The sequence below is a fragment of the Rissa tridactyla genome, chromosome 6 (genome assembly GCF_028500815.1).
Source record: "Rissa tridactyla isolate bRisTri1 chromosome 6, bRisTri1.patW.cur.20221130, whole genome shotgun sequence".
NCBI classification, from domain to species: Eukaryota; Metazoa; Chordata; class Aves; order Charadriiformes; family Laridae; genus Rissa; species Rissa tridactyla.
This window is the reverse complement of record NC_071471.1, coordinates 17,389,217-17,409,640: the sequence shown is the minus strand read 5'-3', so window position 1 is coordinate 17,409,640 and position 20,424 is coordinate 17,389,217. Positions and strand designations below refer to the sequence as shown.

The following is a 20,424-nucleotide window of genomic DNA, read 5'->3' as shown; positions in this document are numbered from 1 at the left end:
AGATAAAGTGCTGTGGTGTTGAGTACCACACAAATGCCTGCAGAAAGCGAAGATAAATGTTGCTTCAAAAGGGATTGAAACTGCTCTGAGCTCAAGCATTAAAAAAATTCTATATCCGATTCGCAAAGTTGTTTAAAATTAAGCAATTTTAGCTTTCTGTCTTTTTTCCCCTCTGTCGCTTCCCACCCTGTTCCGCGGTGCCGGCTGGCCGGAGGCTGTTTGGAGCTCTGATGGCAGAGGGAGGTGTTGGACGGAGGCCATCCTGCTGGAACGCTCCCTCTGCTTTGCCTGGGGTGGGAGCGTGCAGGGTTTTTGTCTGGTCATGTCACATTTTAATTAGCGCGCCTCACACTTCTGCCGCTCCTCACCGTTGGTCAGGGAGCTCGGGCGCAGCACGGGGCTCTTCCTCCCCCTCCATCTTCCTCCTGGGGGCAGGCCCTGTTCTTCCCCAGAGGCCATCCCCACACTTTTCCCCTTTCTTTGGTTTCTACAGCCTGTGCGGGTCGGTTCCCACTGCTTTATCTTGGTTTACAGGTTGGTTCCCGCTGCTTTATCTTGGTTTACCGAAACGGGATTTGTGAAGGGTTGTTCATGGCCTAGGTAGAACCTGCAGGCCCTGGTGGGTAACGGCGGATGGAAAAGCCGGGGGACTGCCCGTGCTCTTGGGTGCTATCAAATGCAAGGGCTCGCAGGACCTCATCTACAAAACTTATCAGCGACTGAGCTGGTGGTGGTAAAGGCAGTCTTTGGGAACCATTGGGATCCTTTGGGATCCATTTCTGTGTTTATAGGCCTTTCAAAGAGGCCAGGCAGTCCAACCCAGGTGTCCTTGAGGGCACCAAGGATGGCATGGAAGGATGCATAACCGCAGCAGAACAGCTATCAGCAAAACTTCGATCCTCGTCAGAAATCATGTGGCAGCAGAAATCACATGGAAGAGGCTGGACAAGAAGAAAGTTTTTAATTTGCCATGACAGGAAACAAAGCTGTGTCTTGTCAAAAAAATTATAGCTCTGCCTGTCTGTCACATGTCAGCGATCCTCACCATCGCTTCCTGGTACAAATGCAGCTTTGCAGAAACGAGCTCAGGGAACGAGCTGCAATGATCTAGTTTATGAAGGAAGGAAAGGTTTAGGCAAGCCCTGTGACTTAAATTGCATTTGGTATGGTGAGCGTTGAGCCACGTGATGTTTGTATTTGACTCCGAGTTTTTATATTGAAGCAAGTTGCTGCTATTGCTGTTGCTTTGACGGCATGGCACGGTGGTCCCTGGGCACTCATGGGGACTGGGATGCGCCTCTCAGCTGGGGGTAAGACTTGTGTCTTACTCCTGATGATAGGAGTTACTCTCTTAGGAAAGGTGGTGACCAGCAGTTCCCATCACATAGGCAGGAAGGCTGCTCTGTCGGTGCAAATGACACGATAACCCATTTTCCAAGGGCAGGCTCACCCCGGCGCCCTGCAGAGGTTGCTCCAGAGGCGTCTGTGAGCAGGGACGCGAGGGCCAGCAAAATGCAAACTCATCCTGAATGGCTTCTGCCTAAAATACATCAACTGCAGAGCACGCCTGTCAAAATTGCTCTTAGTCAGGCTGCTAATGGCATGGCATTCACAAGGGTAGGACATGTGCCCAGTTTCAAAGACCCTTTACCCAAAGGCACCCATTTGCTCTACACTGGAAATAGTGAAGGACTTTAATGGGGAACTGTAGAGGACTGTGCAGGTTCAGGATTTGAAGCTGTTGAGACACACAAGATAAAACACAATTTTAAATATATGTTTCAGCTCAACTATGACGTTAAGACAGCAGTCCTGTAAAACTGCCAGCAAAATCCTTGGCAGTCCCAATCAAATTATGTTAAGCATGGTAACTTCTTTTTAATTGGTTTATCTCCGTGTGTGCTTGGAACAAGGTTTTTTTTATTCTTAACAAAAAAAAAATATCCGTGATGTTTGAGTTCATTGAAATGAATTCGTATTGCTGGGTAAGGAGAAACACAGGGTGTGTTTGCAGGTGGATGTGCCTTTGTTTGTAAGGACTCATAAAAACTTAAGCAATTATTTTTAAAATGTTGCTGACTCTGCCTATGCAAACGCTTGCTGCTCCACAATATAAAGGGATTGCAGAGGGCAGGAGCAGCTCCCATACTGAAGAATTGTTCACTTTGACTGCCGAGTCCTCTTACTTTTCCTGTTCTTCCCTATAGCAAAGGGTGTATTCGATCAGTGATTGTCATAGCAACCCTTTTTTGGGTGGTCGTCTCTTGCTGGGAGGGACATTTTTCATTGAAAAAAATAGTAAATGGGCAGATTTCAAAATGTGTGGAGGGGAATTAGTCACCCAGATTCCACTGGCATTCAGCACGTCTCTGTCTTTTGAAACCTTCTCACTAGTCTCACCTCTCTGGCTATGGAAATGCCTTCTCAGGAATGCTTTTTTTTCTGGGAGGTTGGCTGGGGACAGGGGGGAGCGCATTGGAGGCGGGTTTTTTTCTTGGCAAAGTAGTTTCAAACAGTTGTTCTAATATACATGTTAAGTGGAATGAGGACGACTAATATGTCATTTAATCAGAAACTTCCATGTCTTCTGGGATTCTAGGCAGAGATGGATTCTAGGGCAGACTTTGAGCAGAAAACACTTCTATTTCCCTTCTTGTGCTGCGTATGAACATTTATCTCCTTCACTTTTCCTTCCCTCATGGTCAGCAGTGAGAAAATTGGTACCTGTATTCACACCAACCACTATACTAATGCAGGATAACTCAAATTAAGGGGTAAACATGTACGGCCTGGTGCAGATCCAGGTTACTAAGGAGATGGAATATTTTTATGCTGAGGTGGTTTGGGGTGAAGTCTTTCGTTTTCCAGACCTGGCCATTCAACAACATCTTCTCTCATTTTAGGGGAGCACCTGCGAATCTGCCCACAAGGCTATACCTGCTGCACCAGCGAGATGGAGGAGAACTTTGCAAACAAAAGCCGAAGTGAATTTGAAGCCATGATGAAAGAGGCTGGTCGTTCTGTGCAGACGACCCTAACAGCGCAGTACAGGAGCTTTGACAGTAAGTAAACCTGCTCGGTTCAACCCCTGCTCAGGATCCAGTCACTGCTTAACTTTCCAAGCACTGTTCGAGCCGGGGATGTGTGTTCGACAGGCCTTCCTCTGCATCTTGCTCAATAGTTGCGTGAAATGTTGGCCTTCAGTAGGAATTGTACCTCTGGCAGTGTTTTTTGCCAGACCAAGTAATTTTGAGAAGTCCATTTCAGCGCAGCCATTGCAGGAGGGCGGCAGGCACTCATACCAACAAATTGTGTACCTTGGCACCGACGCAGCTTTTACAAGCATGGCGTAATCGGGTCTTACCACAGCAGCATAACATTTGAGGTAGTGATGTAAAACTTGGCCCGATGCCTTGAGCTGTAAGTTGAAGAATACGGTAAAGGTGACTGGATAGCCCTCGGTAGATGGATTTAAGGAGGCATGGATTTTTCTTGTCTTTTCCATATAGATTGCAAATGAAAAGGAGATTAGCTCACATTAGACGTTTATAATGTTCAGCTTTATACAAACATCAGAAAGTGTTGCATTTTCTAAGTACTAAGACTGTGAAGGTCTTGGAGACTGTGGCACATAAGATGTTGTGGACAAACACGCTCTCCAAAATACAGTACCCCTCCTAATGTGCTAAGCGAAGGCAGAGGATGGCTCTCTTACTTTTATTGTTCCCTGAAGAATCCATTTTGCAGTGCACAGTAAGCCTCAAGGTCTGAAGGCCACTGGAAATAAATGGTTTATTGGCAAAATTGAGATGACCTATGATTCAGAAACTGTATCCATTATCAGATTTTGAAGAAGGTCAGACATTTAGAATCATGGTCCTCCTAACTTTATCAACAGTCATCATATGGAGTTATCGTGTAAAGAATAGGAGTTGGGGAAAGAAGCTGTAATAGCCAGAAAGGTGGAACTGGAAATCTCAAGCAGTAAATAATAGATCTAAAGAAATAAGCCTGACCTTCAGGGAGCTGATAACCAAGATTAAGTGCTTTTACACTGAATAGAAAGAAAAGGCAGTGCGACTCTGCAAAATGCATTGTAACTGTGTGGCCAGGGTTGACCAGAGCGAAGGCATTCCTTTAAAAGTTCAAAATTAATTGATTTTCAGCTGCCTTAAAAGGTGATAATCAGGATTTTCAAAAGAGTCTTACAATGCTGGTTGCTCAGACCAATGTCTGAATGGGACCTGACATAGCTGACACTGAGAGCACTCACTGACCTCTGAAATCCAGCCCCTCACAGGGGTTAATGCAGAGTAACCGCCGACCTTGCACCCTCTCCCTCCATTGCCTGTCGCAGTGTTGGCTGGTAGATCTGCGCTTTATTTGATGGAAGCTTTGAGGATTATATTGTCGAGCAAAAATTGCCTAGTGAACAATGGGTTTAGTATGAGTGTGATGATTTGGTGGATTAATAATAATAACAGCGATAAGAATAATAGTAAGCAAACCCAAGCATATGAAAGGGGGATGCATGTGTTGAGATGACAATTAGAGCTGCAAGGAATTTCCTTTTTGGTTGGTTTTTTTTCTGTTGTTCTCCAGCACTTTACAAAAATAGAGCTTTATTTCTGTGTTGCATGCCTGAGTTTCTTTTAAGCATCAAACCAAGTAAGCGTTCAATAAGCCAAGTATTACTTTAACAGACCATAATGCACAGATCATTGGTGTTTTGCAGTGGGAATAACCTCACTTGAGCCCACAAGGCCAAGAAGATGTCTCCTACTCCCATTATACATTTTTAGTTTGCTTAACTACCCTTGCAATCAATATAGAGTTTATAATTTATGCAAGACATGATTTAAAAGAAAAATTCATCGCATTGTGTCTGAGTTTCAAGCATGGCTTACCTATAAGTGATATTATTATTTTTTCTTTAGCTACTGCATAGATGATTTAAAATTGAGGGAGTTCTGGTGGTGGGGCAATGGAATCACCTCAGCTCCTGAAACAATGCCGTAGAAACCACCCTATCTTCCAGCTACTGTCATTAATCTCACAGTTAAGAAGATGTTTTGCAGGTAGTGCTGGTTAGACCTGTTCAATAGAAGAATTTTTTAATGTCAGGTTGATGAGTTCTAGCCTTTCTGGCACTGGGTGCCTGGTTTTGTTGGATTTCCTCAACTTAGAGTGCAGGTTTTGGGTTGCAGAGGTATCAGTGCACAGCTTGTCTTCATATTGATGATTTCGTTTGGCTTTAGGAAGACATAGTGGGGGAGGCTCCACTGGATGGGGATGTCCAACCCTTTCTCCTAGTCGGAGATTTGCCGCCTGGAGATCAGATTATTCATATATTCTCTGCTAGCAGGTGTGGCACATTGAATTTTAGGCCTGGAGCTGTCTTTTTTTAGATTCATCCCAGCAAATCTGTCTTCTGTAATCTCAGCGCTGATCATGGCAATAGTCTCTACTTGTAAATTGCCCTGAAGCTCCCGGTAGAAAATAGCAAGGCTACGGCAATCTGCCTCTGAAGTAATACTCTCCATGCTAGTGTTCAACATTTTGCTTTGGAGAATTATTCATCCTTGCAGATTGTGGTCTGTAAAATTCTAAATTGTCAGAGCGCCTCTATTCTGAGCTACGGCTTTGTCCCATTGCAAAGAATTATAATCTGTTGTTTCAGTCTCACCTGGCTGCTTTTGGGGAAAATATATTGTGGGTAAGAGCAGAGTGTCTTTTATCACGTACAAAGTATTTTTAGAGAAAATATACATATGAAATACAGATGATATACAATAGGTATAGCCGTATATTCGAAAGTAATATATGTGGAATAGAATCCTCTGGTTTGAGTGCTCTCTCCACATAGCAGAGGACACATGCCTTCCGGGATGCCCTTCCTCCAGGATCTGCCAGGGCTAAATTTAAATTTGAACACCCTACAGTATTGCTTAGCTGCTCACTGGGGCATTTGTTGGTTTGCTTTAGTTTACTGCAGTTAGCGGGATTTAGGGGCATCAGATTCGAGCTACGCATGTGCTCATTGGCTTGCTGTTAACCTTTTAGCTGAAAAGGTAGTATTTCGCTCTACAGTCGATTGGTTTTAATTTAAAAAAGAAAAAAAAAAAAAAGACCATGAGTGATGGGAGCATATGTTTTTGATAAGTCAGTGTTAGGAAGGACGCTGAGGTCAGAGTGGCGGTATTTCATTAGCAGGATTATACGCACAAATTCTTTGTTAATTCTGGTGTGCCAGGGCTCTTGGTCAGGCGAGGGGGATGTAGTTACCGGGGAGGACAGCCTGTGGTGGGGACCTGCTGGAGGCTGGAAAATTGTACATAACCCAGACTTTAAAAGAAAAACCTGAATAATAAATGTGAAAACAAGTCAGGGAGTCTGGGAGGGAGCTGGGACAGTCTCTGTTGAGACTGGTACTAAATATTGTTTTAATGACGCTACTAACATTGTATGTGCCTCGGAGATTTTAGTTGCAGAATGTGCTTGTTTTCAAACTGGTATCACCTTAGTGGATGGGAAATTTTCAGTATCTGTTATTATAAAATGAAATACTTTGAGAAGGAACTTTGTTCAAGCAGATGGTTTCATGAAAGCGATGAGAGCTGCCTGCTGCCCCCTCTGCCGGCTGCAGAACGGGAGTTAGCCACTAAGGTGCTTTGGTTCTTGAGTTGTGCTGAGAGCAAGTTATAAACATCGGGCAGCTTTGGGGAGGATTCCTTGGGAAAATGAGCTTTTTTTTTTTTTGCGTATCACACAACTGTACGTCAGTGTTGCACAAAGTCATGGGACTTTCGAGCTTCTGTCCTTCCCAGTGAAACTTGTGCCTCTGTAATGTGTTACAGAGATGAGCCTGGAGAAAGCTCTGGACCATGCAGGAAGGGCTTGGAGGAGTGATTGGAGATGCCTGGATGGAGCGGTTGCGTCCGGAGCCAAGGCAGCCGGGGATGGCAGCATGGGATGGGGCTGCTCAGCTGGCAGAGGGGGCAGACACAGGGAGCTCGGAGTGACAGCGCGGGGCTGCAAGCAGCAAGGAACAAGGCTGTTTTTCTAGTCTTGATGAAAGCTCACTTGTTGAGAGGCTAATCCTTGTCTGTCTCTCTCTTTTCTCCCTTTTCCCCCACTTAAATCACTTTTTAATAGTACCGCAATGTTGTGCCAATCTTTCCTTCCCAATCATTTTGGTACACTTAGCAAGCGCTCCCTGTGTGACTGCTGACCTTTAGCTGGGAGCCAGGAAATCTGTCCTTTCAGAATTGTTTCATGTTTTCAGGAAATATCAACAAGCTGAACCAAAAATCGTAGCTTTTATTCCCCACTGCACAGGCTACAAAGCTATTTGTAGCTCTCATAAATTCTCTCATAAATTCTGGGATTTTTAAGCTGTGGCAATTAACTGCAGATTAAAAATTATGTATTTTGTAGGTCGCTGCTCGTTGGAAAGTTGATGTCATGTAAAATCTTCCGTAATGTCCAATGTTGGTAGCTGGAAATCGCATATGCTGAAACACAGACCATGCAGATAATTAACATTATTTAAGAGTTAGTTGTAGACAGTTACATATTTCTTATGAAGATGAATCATTGTTTTAAATGTTACAAGGTGGGGAACGTCCTAGAAGCTGTTACACACTGATGGTTAAAATTTTAGAGATTTCTAAAGGCCTCATTTAAAATTCAACCAAATGTGTCATTGTCAGAGAACTGACTTATTTAACCCACAGTACCCAGGGTTTCGGCCCCTAAAAGGACAGTTTGGGGAGAACAGGATATATACAGTATAGTTATTTACATGATCAGGAGGCTGTGGACTAAGCCCAGCAAGGCAAAGCTCTGTCCTACCCTGGACTACAAAATCCATACCTGTAGCTGAATTTTGCAAGTGTTTTTCTCAGTTGATGGTAACACGAACCAAGCCCTGCCAGTCTGAAATTTTAAGGTATCCAAATTGGGTGGCCCATGCACCAGAAGATGTGTTCTTCTTGTCCCAAAGCCGTTCTGAGAGGTGTGGGACTACTCTGTGCAGAAAATGATTGAGACAAGACCAAAGCAGTGAATGGCTGGGCCATGGGGACTGCAGTGCCTGTGTCCCCAACGTGATCACACCACACTTCCAGCGTCCTGCTGCCACCACTCTGGGCTGCGGCTGTTCCATGGAGGCATCACGTGGTTTGGGTTTGGTGAGGTGCTGTCTAAAACATACCGTGTTTGTGTAGAAACAGGAAAGAAGTTTTCCAGGGGCTGGTTATGCGTCAAAATATGGAAATGCTGTTGTGTTTTGAAATAAATTCCTTTGTTTCAAAGGTTGTGGAAGGGAACACTTCTGGAGTCAGCAGTGTCCCTCTGGCGTCTGTCCTGTGCTGGTCGAGCTGGCTGCCTCCCACCGCCCTTGGCATCGGCACCGGCTGCTCCTTGGAGTCAAGCCTTTGGGTTTGGACTTTAAATATATTGCTTTTGATCCAGAAGTCCCTAATTAGCTGGGGACGCTCTTTTTTGTGGTAACTCCCCACGCTGGGGCTCTGCCCCTGAAATTGTGGAGTGTGGCCTCAGTTGGTGGCCTTGGCCATAGGCTCAGCTCTATGGGATAGTGCTGGCCATCCTCGGGCAGATGGGAGGTGGCAGTGGGTGCCAGCACCCCGTGGGGCAGCAGGCTCCATCGTCCCTCCGGGGACATGGTGGGGACACAGGGATGGCCTCCACGGCTCACCTGATGTTTGCCTTTCCAAACATCAGTCTTGCATTGGCTTTCTGCTGGTCTCATAACCGAACATCTAATACCAAGCAGTGCCTGTTTCCAAATGGAAAAGCATAAACAGACCAAAAATATTTCAACCCTCCAGCAAAAAGTTTGTAGGGTCAGGGAAACTGAGGAGGGGGGAATTAAGAAGAGGAAGATCTTTGAGATAAGCAGGATGCTTAACAATCTTTGTGAAAATTGTGACTTTTCCTAGTGAGATGACAAGCGAACAGGAGGAAAAGAAACCTAGGAGTCAATCTTTTTGGCTAAATAAGTGTTCATCACCCGCACTGTATTTCTCTGACAGGCCAGGGGTACCCTGTTTGGCAAAACTGTGCTACTCGAAGCCCTGTTAATTGTTTTGTGCCCCCTCCTGCATGGCACTTGGGCAGCGTCATTCAGAAGACCAGTTCTTCCCCAGCTTTGCCTCTGGGTCACGTTATCAAAAGTGCTTGTAAGAGGAGCTATCAAAGATGATTCTGATTAGGGTTGATTTGGGAAGAGGAAGAATGTCCTTTAACCTGGAAATAAAAAAGCAAGGTCCCCAGGCAGATCCAGGACGGAGAAACAAATAAGGGGGTTCCTTTGGAGGCCTCCTTAGGAGGAAGGCAGAAGCGCCCACACTCACCTCCTTCCTTCTTTTCCCCCAAGGAACCACCTTAAGAAAACCCCAGCACGAGGCAGGACTGATGCTAGTCCGGCCGTCGCTCCCCCACAGTCATGCTCCGCAGAAAGAAGATACTTTCATGTGTGGTGCTGAGCATCTCATTTGGTATTTATGGTTTCCTGGAATGGGGTGCGGTGTCTAGTGAGGCGCATTCCTGGGCTCGGCAAGATTAATCCTGACAGGTAGCTGCCTCAGGGAAGCAAACGCTTAGGCTCACCTGTAACAGCTCCAGCACCTGGAGTTTTCTCTCCCCTTCCAGCCACTTCTCTTCACATTTAATCTGCAAGGCTCCGTTGTGTGCTGCAGGGTATATTGCAATGTACGTGCAGCATTTTGCTTAACAGATGGCATAGGCACAGTATTCTCTTTTATAGAAAGAAAAGAGAGTAAAATGAGGCAGTGGCTGGGATGAGAGCACTGCACTGGGGTGCCTTCTGCAAGGGCTTGCACACCCCGAAGACATGAGCTGTTTCATCCCTGCAGAAGTCAGATTAGGTAGAAAAGGTAGATCAGGCATCTCGGTTTCAGCAGCTGTCACCGTGTTTTGTCACACACTCAAATAAAGCTGCCTGTGAGTGCTCAGAGAACAGTGAAATGTGCATCTGCTTGGGGACATAAAAGAAAGCACCTGCTCTTCCAAGATACTGGATGACACAGGCGTATTTTGCAAGAAATTAGTGATGTCCAGATAGTCATTTCAGAAGAAAGTGTCGGCAGAGTTTGTTTTGACGTTCAGAAATCAACGCACAAATCTCTTTCTTTGAAAACCTTGATTTCACAGAGTAAGCAGCTGAGCTTTTATTACAAGGATGTGGCCTCTGGTGACTGCAGAAGCATTACACCCAGATGGCCAGATGGACGTCAGAGCAGCGAAACCGGAGACAAACAGCAGAGGTTATTCTGCATGGTTCTCCTGCAGAGCCTGTGTCTCGAACCAGTTTACATCTTCCAGCTAGTTCACTGGTTTGCCACAGGAAGCAGTTTTCACCCGTCAGCTCTCTGATGCTCAGTGTTTCTCATAAGAGGAAAATACTAGGATTTCCTGGGCTGCTGTTCTTGCAAAGAAATGTAGGTGCTCTAAATCAACTCTTGAGCTGGTAATTCCCCCCCAGCTTGGCGTTTGCCAAGAATCACGGCTCTGTGCCTAGCCAGGTGCTGTGGTAATTTGGGAGCGTCATGGGCTCCAGAGGCAAGGTGCTGTCCCTGCTTACAGATCAGACACAATAAGCTTGAAACTACACTACTGAAATATGTGGCATGTCCTGACATAGGAGGTTGTGTTATTTTGAGTACTTGAAGATGTCTGTTCTCATTTGAGATGATAGAACTACTTTGTTCTCTCTCACCAGAAATGCTCGCAGCAAACTGTTGATTCTGCTTATTAGCTATTGGCATGGAAGTAGCGCATCCATAGAGCCAAGAAGCTTCTTGTTACTGTAATGCACTGCAGGGCATCCTGCCCGTCTGAGACTCAACCTATGGTCCAAGGCCTTTGTTTAAAAACAAAAAACAACTAAAACCCTAGGTTTGGGTGAGCAGAGTATGGAGGGAAGAGATGAGTGGAAGGTCATACAGTAGGTTTGTGCTAGAGGTGGGAACCGAGCCCAAGTCCTTTGGCTTTGAGCAAGGTGCAGCAGTACCAGAAGTCCCCGTAGTCCATAAAATGCAGTAATCTTCTTCTGGTAAGACAACAAAATACATCACATCGTCCCATGTCTTGCAGGCGTTTATCAGCCAAGACCTTTTGAAGCGTTCGTTCTCAGTGCCCCCCACCTCAGGGGGAATAGGCACTGGCTCTAAATGCTCCTTGGGCCATTGGTACGAGTGGGTTTTTGTGTAATGCCCCTTCCAAAGGGGAAGTAATGATCAAAACCATGAGGGAGGTCTGCAAACCACTTGTATAAATGAGGGCAAAGATGTAACAGAGTTTTTTGGTGTCTGGTAACCTGTGTGATTAGAGTAGTTGAGCTGATTTTTTAGAGTGTAGTGTCATGGGTTGAGAGACACAGGACTAATTTCTCTTCTAATGCTGGGGGAAACTCCCCTTCTTGAAGACTCTAGTGTCTGAATTTGTGAAAATATTTACTTAATAGCTAGCTAGGTTATGCGGGATTCAAGGTCTCGGTGTTTTCAAGCCTTGCCAGGTGCAGGGATGAGGAGGAGCAAGGCCTGGGCATTTGACCCTGACTGGCCAAGAGGATTATTTCATGCCATGAACGTCACATTCTATATAAATTAGAAAGTTTGCTGCGTAGTTTCTCTCTCCCTTGATGGCAGCAGTCCAGAGAAACTCCTTGCCCCGGTGCTGGACCCCTGAGCCCTTCCTTTCCTCACAAAGCCGTTGCGCTCGCAGTGTCCGACGTTTGCTGTCCACTGCTGGGAGTGCACGGCTTCCTGCTGATATAACTGGCTCAGTATAATTCTTGTATATCTTATATTGGAATGGGGATTAATACTGGTTCTTCAGTATTATTGTTAATTATTTAGTCTTATCCTATTAAATATATTTATATTTCAACCCCTGTGTTTCCTTGCTTTCCCCGATTCCCTTTTCTGGGTGGGGAGGGGTCATCGGGTGATAGAATAGTTGTCTAAACAACAATAAATTGTTACAGGTTTTCTCAAACCATAACATGTAGCATGAGTACCAGTGCTCAAAGGTGCTCTGTGCCTATGAAAACTAGGCTCAGAATTGATCTACAGGGAGAGTCAAAGATAATCCCTCTTTGGGGTGGAAAGAGGCTGAGTGCCTTCACTGACAAACATTTCACCTTTATATTTGCCATGGCTGCTTAAGGATGCTTCACTTCTCCCCCTATACATGAGATAAATAAATTCTCATTTAATTTCCTCCCTTCAGATCAACACAGCTTCTTGAATTTAAGAGCACAGTTCACAGGGTGTAGTACGTGCAGAGCTTTTTCCAGTACCTCACTTCCCTTCCAGGCTGTGCGGGGTATTTTGATTCTATTTCTTGTATTTTCTGAAATTAGCCAGGTTAGAGGGAAAGAAAACCCTCATTTTACCCAGCAGTTCGTAGCTACTTCTGAAGAAACTGGGTGGTGTTAAGTCATTCTCATTAAACCTGCAGATTTGGCCAAGACACCAATGAGCTGGGTTTGTTTCGCTGTGAAGAGAAACAGAAATTAGAAAACCCAGCTTTCACGGGACCTGATTCTGCAAAATGTGAGTCCAGCATCAGGTGCTTTGAGTTGGTGGAGCCAGGGGTAGCATTTTGCTTCAGTAATATTGCCTTCTTTAGGAGAGGACGTGTAAAAATGGTAGTTTTGTCAGGGGCCTGTAAAGATTTCTCTTTAGAAATACTCCTCTTAATCCACTGCTATCCCAGCAGGATCAGTCCTTTCCAGAAAGTTGCTCCACTTGCTCAGAGATGATTCCTGCTGACCAAGGGGGTAGCATCAGCACACACTTCGCCCAAAGGCCAATGTGAAAGCAGCCCATGTAGGAACCCAGTTAGGAAAACAATGAGAGTGCATTCATTAGTAGAGAAAAGACATAAGGATTCAGTTTTTCCCTCTGAAGCACCTTTTTATCTCTTACCTAGCTTTAGTTTTGCATGTAGTGCTGGAACTGTTGTCTCCATTTGTCGTAGCTACATCTCCAGGAGGGATACATACATTTCCACGTTGATCGCCACACCTGCCGCTTAAAACAACAACCGTAATCTCTTTCCCTGGCTCAACCTGCAAGAGCTGCCACATCATAGTCTGAAACAAAATTAAACAAAATAGGAAAAATTATCATAAAGAAAGCCATGAAAGCTGTTTGGATTTTCATTCTTACGAAAAGAATGAGGGCTGTGACTTTTTCCAAAGCGGTACAGTCAAGAGCATCAATTCATTGAAACTCGGTGGCTTGGCGGTGTTGGTTAAGGGAGGCATTCAAATATATAGAAAGATATATATGTGTATGTACATACGCAGACAGATGTGCGTGCATTTCTGTTGCAATGAGGCAAGCCCCAATTTCAGGAGTTGCTGTATTCTTTATAGGTGTCACTGGGGATTAATATTACGGGATATTTACATGTCAAGAGGTAACAAGCTTGTTAATTTGACTTGGGAATGCCACAAATACCTAGTAAAAAGCTGTTCTTAAACAGAAGTGAAGCTCCAAATCTAGGAGAAATCAGATATAAAATGAGGAACGGCTTCACTGTGAATACTGGGGGCTTCAATCTTTTGGTTTTCCTTTCCAGTAGTGAGTTGCTGCTGAGCATCCCAGTGGTGGCCATCTCTGCTCTGCAGTTTCTCAAGCTGCGTGGCAATGATAAAAATAAATAAGCAAACCAAACAGCCCCAACCTCCCTCCCCAAAAGCCCGAGACAGCTGCGAGCTGGGGATCAGACTGTCAGTAAATCAAGGCTCAGGGAAATAATGTTTGTTACAATTTAAGGTTAGCATTGAGTCTGGATTCAGCTTTTAACACACTGGAGATAATTGAGCAGCTTCCCACAGCCCCAGCAGTATAGCGATTCACTTATAAAATGCAACCTCTGTTTTAATGCTGCTAAAAATGAATAAATTGGTCCTCAAGGACTAATGAATGCCAATAAAAGTATTGCACGGCAGCATGTAGTAAACTTGTCGTGGGGGAAATGGCTGGAATTTACTTTCCTGAGAGCAGGATTTCGTCTCTGGTCTGATGCACCCATCTGTGCCGGCGGCTCTGCTCCTGGCCATAGGAAAAGCAGGGGCTTAGGTGGAAATACCCAAGAATAATATATAGCCATCATTTGTTTGCTTTGTGCTTTATTCGTGACATCTGAGGGCAGAAGTAGAGCATCCTGTTTGTCTTGGTTCACTGTAAATCAAATGCCTGTCTCTATCTTTGCTCTCCAAATTTGGCTCCCAGTTAATAACGGTAGAGAGGTAGTGTTCTTCCTCCTCCAACACTCACCACTTTGGCTGGAATTGAGAGCCCCAGAGCACCGGCTGGTGCTCCTCCTTCACACTTTCGAGGGAATAGGAAGGCTACGCAGCTGGCTGTGCCCATCACAAAACCAGCCAGTATTTTAAATGTTGGGCATGCATTTGCTTCAGCTCAGAGAAATCACGGCTACTTCAAACCTGAATTTGGTCCGGCTCAAGGAGCTCTGTGAAAGGAATGTAACTGTTCTTGTTTCTGCAGGATTTGGCATCCTCTGCTTTTTTGTTTTCAGTCAGGTTGGAGAGGACACAGTTGAGCTGAGCCGGGCGAGCTTTCCTCTCGTCCCCGCAGGTCGCAGTGGAGCCCAGCCCGGTAGAGCATTCGCCTTCAGAAACACCGGATATTTTCATGTTTGCATAGTCCATCACAAAAAAGCAAGGTGAAAGACTAGAACTGAGATTCCTTGTGCAGTATTAATTTGTGCCTCCCTCTCTGGCATAAATATACTATTCATATTCTCTCTCTAATGATGTGATCCTAGACCATTTTTTTTTCTCACAGGCCCCTTGCCTCTCGCGGCGCATATGATAGATGACATCTGCTGAATCATCACCAATTCGTTGTGTAGCGTGGTGCATTATTTACTGTACAGGAGCCAAAGCCTGCGCTCAGTACATAATTATTAATTTCCTCATAGGCTAATTAAAGATTGTATCATAATGCACGCACAACAGGGAGCTGAATGAAGCTTTCGCCAACAATTTTTTTCCTTTCCCTGAGTGTGGTGATGTTTGGCTTTGCAATTATAAGAGAAGACTTGACCGTATTCATTACAAACATAACGTAAGGCTCCACTTACGTTAGGCAGCTTTTCAGTCTGCTCATCAGAAATTTGCATCAAGTATGATTAGTTAAGTGAAATCTTTAAGGACCTCTTTATTTGATTGCCCCTTTTTTTGTTGTTGTGTAAAAGGCAGAAAATTGCATATTTAGGCAGGAAAAGCTTTAGAGAGGGGTGATCTTTTTATTATATGTTTCTTCGGTGTTTGGCACAGTGTGGTTCAGAGCTTCCAGCGCTATAATAACAGTTACAATAAACGTGCATTGCCAGTGAAATTGTATTTTTGTACTTCAGACATCACAGGTGACTGATACAGACTCAAACTGTTACCTAAGAAAAGAAAAAAAAAAAGCTTTTCTTTGTTGTTGCCTTTATACTGTGATAAGCATTTCTGCTGGAGAAGGAACAAGTGCTTTTTTTGCATTTTTAAAGTTAATGCACAGAAAGTCTTCAGTTGATTAGCAGAGGTCCTACGTAGGATGGCTGTTTCATTACCAAGAGTTTAAGTGAGCTATAAATATGTTTTATGTCCTTGTACGAGTTCAGAGTACCATGAAATATAATTAAAAGATTCTGGGCACTGCAGGCATAGGAGCAACATAGGAAATAAACGTTTGACCTTTCTTACCTTTGGTCACCAGTAAGCAATTGCTCTCTATGCTTCCTGCCTACATTACTTACTGTTTTGGCTTAAATACAAGAGGAAAATGCCCACTGAGAACGCTGAATGATCGTTCACAATTCAATAGTTCTTCGCTGTGGATTTTTCTCTTCTCTAGAAGGTGCAGCGGAAAATGCCAAGCTATTAAGAAGCTAACAATTACCTTTAATTATGTGGGCCAGCTTCGGCTACGGAGGAAAGAGAGAGCGATTTGGAGTCTATTGTTATTTCCTCTTATTTCTGAAAACAAAACAAGAAATGCTAATCGAGATATTTTATACAGCTGAAGCACAGTGTGTCTGAAGCTGTTCTGTTTTATTCCTAGCCAAGGAAAACACCATACATGTATCGCACTGGAGTAGGACCCGCCTGTGGATTAACAGCCCTGAAGATTTACTGGGAAGCTGAGTCACTGAAGAGCCTTTGCTGTAAAACCGAGCCAAGTTTTGACACTGAATAAGTTGATGTAACTGGCTTAGGACATGGCCCAGTGATTTTCAGGTTTGCACTGGGGAATAAAGCTGTGACAGACTGTATCATTCTGAAAGAAACCCAGAAAATTAAATACACAGTAACAAATATAAAATTTTATCGCTTGGGGGCAAAGAAAATAGAACAAGCCCTTGTCTGCTGTGTGTAGAGCAGGGAAAGAAGCCATTGGTCAGCAGAGCTAACAGAAATGAGTTTACAGGATGCGATTATCGGTTATTTGAGTCTGTGGTTACTGAGCTGAGAGCCTGTAGGGCTCACAGCCCTCTCCTTACGGTAGCTGCATGCTGCAGTTCTCTCTAAGTTCTTTGGGGCTGTTTCTTCCCTCGTTCTGTGTGCTGGTGGGGCTGTGTGTGCTGTCCCCCAGCTGGGACCTCTTTGGTCAGCGATGCTGAGATCAGTCGTGCTCCTGGAGGAGCTGGAAGCATCTGTGGCAGCACTTGGGGACACTTTTGCCAGAGGTGTCTGTGGCAGAGGGTCGATGGGCACCTGCCTCGTGCATCTCCAAAGGGAAGGGAGGAGGTAACGAAAGCACAAAATGGGAAATACTTGCTTGCTGTAAACCTGCTCGTCACTGCCCAGATAACAGCTGCCTCAGGGGTGAACGGAGGGTGGAATGTGAGTCATCCCAAGAAATCTTCTCATCAAACCCAACTGCTGAGTGAACAGAAGCAGCAGAAATACAGCCGTGGGAATAAATGTCTCTCTTAGACCAGGGGTAAGCATTGTGGCAAGACTTGTTAAAGAAGGGATATGTGTAAGGCCATGAAGCGACTGCGGTGCCGGAGGGCAGCGATCCTGGTAGTAGCCGCTGCTCTTGTTTCAGCTGGTGGGGTGCAGGGATGGGGAGGAAGCTCAGGCCTCATCCTGCACTGAATGGCACAGCCAGGCATCCCTCTTGGGGGATCTTTGACTTCTCCCTACAACAGGCAGACATTAGCACCACCAAAAAAGGCTGTTGAAGCAAAATGGCCTGTCCTTGCAGCAACTCCTTCCCCAGGATCTCTGCTCTTTGTTCATAAATGAGTAGACACTCTCCTAATCCCATGGCCCTTCTTACAGACTCATAGAATGTGTTGGGTCGGTAGGGACCTTTGAAGGTCATCTAGTCCAATCCCCCTGCAGTAAGCAGGGACATCTTCAACTACATCAGGTTGCTCAGAGCCTCATCAAGCCTGGCCTTGAATGTCTCCAGGGATGGGGCCTCCACCACCTCTCTTGGCAAAGATAGAGATGTAGAGTGTAAAGCCTCCCTTTCCATTTAAATAAACATGACACAGGGCAAGGATCTGATGCAGGGGCTGTTAAAATTGCTGGAGGGGTGCTTCCATGGCTGATGAAGTGGACATTGCCTGGATAAGGTGAAAAACCACCCTGAGCCTGAGGTGTGAAGAAGCTGGAAAGGCTGAGCTTTAACAGGCTGTCCCTCCTGGGCATCAGGGCTGAGAATTTTGCTGCTTTCCATGCTCGGCATTTGCAGATCTGAAGGATTCTCTTTGGATGGGGATTCTGCTTTGAAGATGGGGGTAGCTTAACACCAGGAGAACAGATAACTACCCTGTATCCAGTAACGCTTGCACACCCTCCGTTCAGGCTCTTTAGAGGCAGATTCCTGAGCACACGGGAGGGAGATGCTGACAGATGGCGGTCGGGAGGAAACAGCCTGATCAGCAGCAGTCGTGCTTGGACAGCTGGGGGATAGATTGGGGTATATCAGCAAAGACAGAAAAAGGATATTTCTTGCAAACATAAAAAGCACATTTAAAGGAATTAGGAGTGATATTACAGAACTCCGTCAGCAGGCACAGGTTAGGTTTGGTCTTTTTCCATTAAAAAAAAAAGTACGAAGATTAATTTTCATTAAAAGGGCTAAAAAGATTGGAATCTGTGCTGTCGTAAAACTCGCAGGTCTCTATTGTGCAATAGATTTTAAAAGGACGGGCATTTGAGATAGCGGGCGATATCTGTGCAAGCCACAAACCGCAATACGAATAAAATGCATCCCCGCCAGAGCCGAGTGATGGGTCGCAGCGTGTTGACTGAGCACTTTCATCACGGTAATTGGACTGTTTGATATTTGTTGTGTTCTGCACCAGAAGCTTCCCAAGCAGCCACCAACAGCACATTTAAATTTTCTCAGGTCTCCCCTGCAGTCAGAGTGCTACAGTAAATCTTGCTAATTATTTCACTAGAGTTTTGTCCTCTTTGTGTGTAAACCCAGACATTTATCTGTAGAGTTGCAGATTGAGGGTATTTTGTGGCAGTGTTAAACTGGAAATAGAGTACATTTTCTCCATACTTCCAGAGATTCACAATGAACTGAAACAATTTGGATCCTGAAATCGGATACTGGAAGTTCTTTTTCTTATGGTAATAGAAATTCACTCTGTCAAGCTAAGCTGATAAAATACTTCCATTTCAGATTGCTGCAAACAGGCAATTTGGGCAAGGAAGCAGGCGTGCTTTGAAGTCCTATTAGGAACAAAATTATTTTTCAACACTGTCAAATTAGCAAAACTAATATCCAAGGAACAATTTGTAATTTCTTATTTACAAGAATTGCTGATCTGATGAACGAGACCTGTGTTAATGCTCTGAGGGCTTACCATCGTGACCATGCTGGCATGTCAACGTCTTAGACAAAGCGAAGAATGCAAGTCCAAAAACGCGTTATAATCCTTTATAGCGGGAATTCTCACCTTTATCCCTCCTACACCAAACACATGTTGAGATGTAGTTGTATTTGTATGCCAATACAACCCCCTTGTTTTTAACATCCTAGTTAATATAAAAATCCACCAGGCTCAAGACACTTTTCACATATGGGCTAAATAATAAAATATTAATTAGAGTCTGGAAATAGATAATTTTTTTTCTCAACTTCCACTTTAAGGAATTTAAGTGGTCAATTTCCAGACAAAATTCTGTGGCTTTAAAGTAATGAGCATCAAAGACTGTCTGTTTTTAAGGTGTTGAAAGACGTTGAAAATGTTCAGGTAGTTAGCTTTGGATGATTTAATTCTTGGCTTAATTTAAATCCTGGAAAGATTGAACTAATGCATATCTTAAGAGGTAATTGCATTGAGGAAGTGGAAAATACCATCTCTTCTTTATTCAAAGGCATGTGCCTGTGGCAATTAGGACAGAACAGTATTTTGGGGTTACTCTGGGCTCCTTAGTGACCGTGGAGAAAAAAATCACCTCTTCCTGTGGTTGCGGTAAGAAAAAATATTCCGCCTGCACTGTCCTGATGAATATTTGGCCACTGTAGTTCGTGGTGCCGTTGCACCAGGAGGCCAGGGTCCTTGAGATAACCCTCCCAAGGCAAGCGCTTCAGGGTAGCGACTTGTTTTGACCAGCCGAAGGTGCCTGTATGAAGCCCGGTTTTGAGACAGCGAGTTTTTGTTTCTTTATGAAAATTGTCTACTGTTACCTTGCGTCAGAGCGGTTCGCTGTTTGCTTTTGGGAAGTTTGACATTCAAATCAGATACCTGTGTTAGTAAGCAGAGTATGTTTAGCCAAATTCCCAAGCATGAAGGAGAGGAGCTACGCTGCTCCTGTTGTGCCACGCGGGCGGGCGGCTTGGGTGTTTTGTACGTCTGTGGCTCAGAATTGGGCAGGGAACTGGTGGAGTCCCCCAGGAAAAGATGGAAATTTCCTTTTTAAGTCGGCCGTGCTGGTAAGGGTGCGTGTGTACAGCCACTGCACAGCCCCCCGGCCCTCACCCGAGCATGCTCTGTGTGCAGCTGCTCACCAGTGCTTCTGCACAACAAAGCCAGGTGCAAAGGGCAATAAAAGTCTATTTGCTGCTCTGTAGGGAAAGAAGTCAGGAGTGCTGAGCTAAATAACAGCTTTGGTAGTTATTTGTGGACTTCTATGCAGAGCCTTTTGAGACAAAACCGAGCTGGATTAAAGCAGAGTATACCAAAGTGGTTGTAGCCAGTGTACGCCAACAGTTGAAAGCTTTTAACAAAGATGTACATAGACAGAAAAGAATAACGACATGATTTTTGCCTTATCTAATATCTTTATCCTTCAGCAACATAAGGCTAAATCAAAAAAGAAAAGCTGGTCCAGAAATGAGCCCCCCAGCCTAGGTAGTGAGACTCTTTAAGAGCGGTTCCCTG

The 20,424-nt window shown here is 44.7% G+C and overlaps 1 protein-coding gene across 1 annotated transcript in view; it reads left to right on the top strand.

Annotated features, from left to right (window-relative positions):
- GPC1 (glypican 1) overlaps positions 1–20,424 on the top strand; it is a 218,508-nt gene that overhangs the window by 104,617 nt on the left and 93,467 nt on the right. Inside the window, exon 2 of the mRNA XM_054205463.1 lies at positions 2,904–3,062. Coding sequence (XP_054061438.1) covers positions 2,904–3,062 — 159 coding nt within the window. The remainder of the gene's footprint in view (positions 1–2,903; positions 3,063–20,424) is intronic.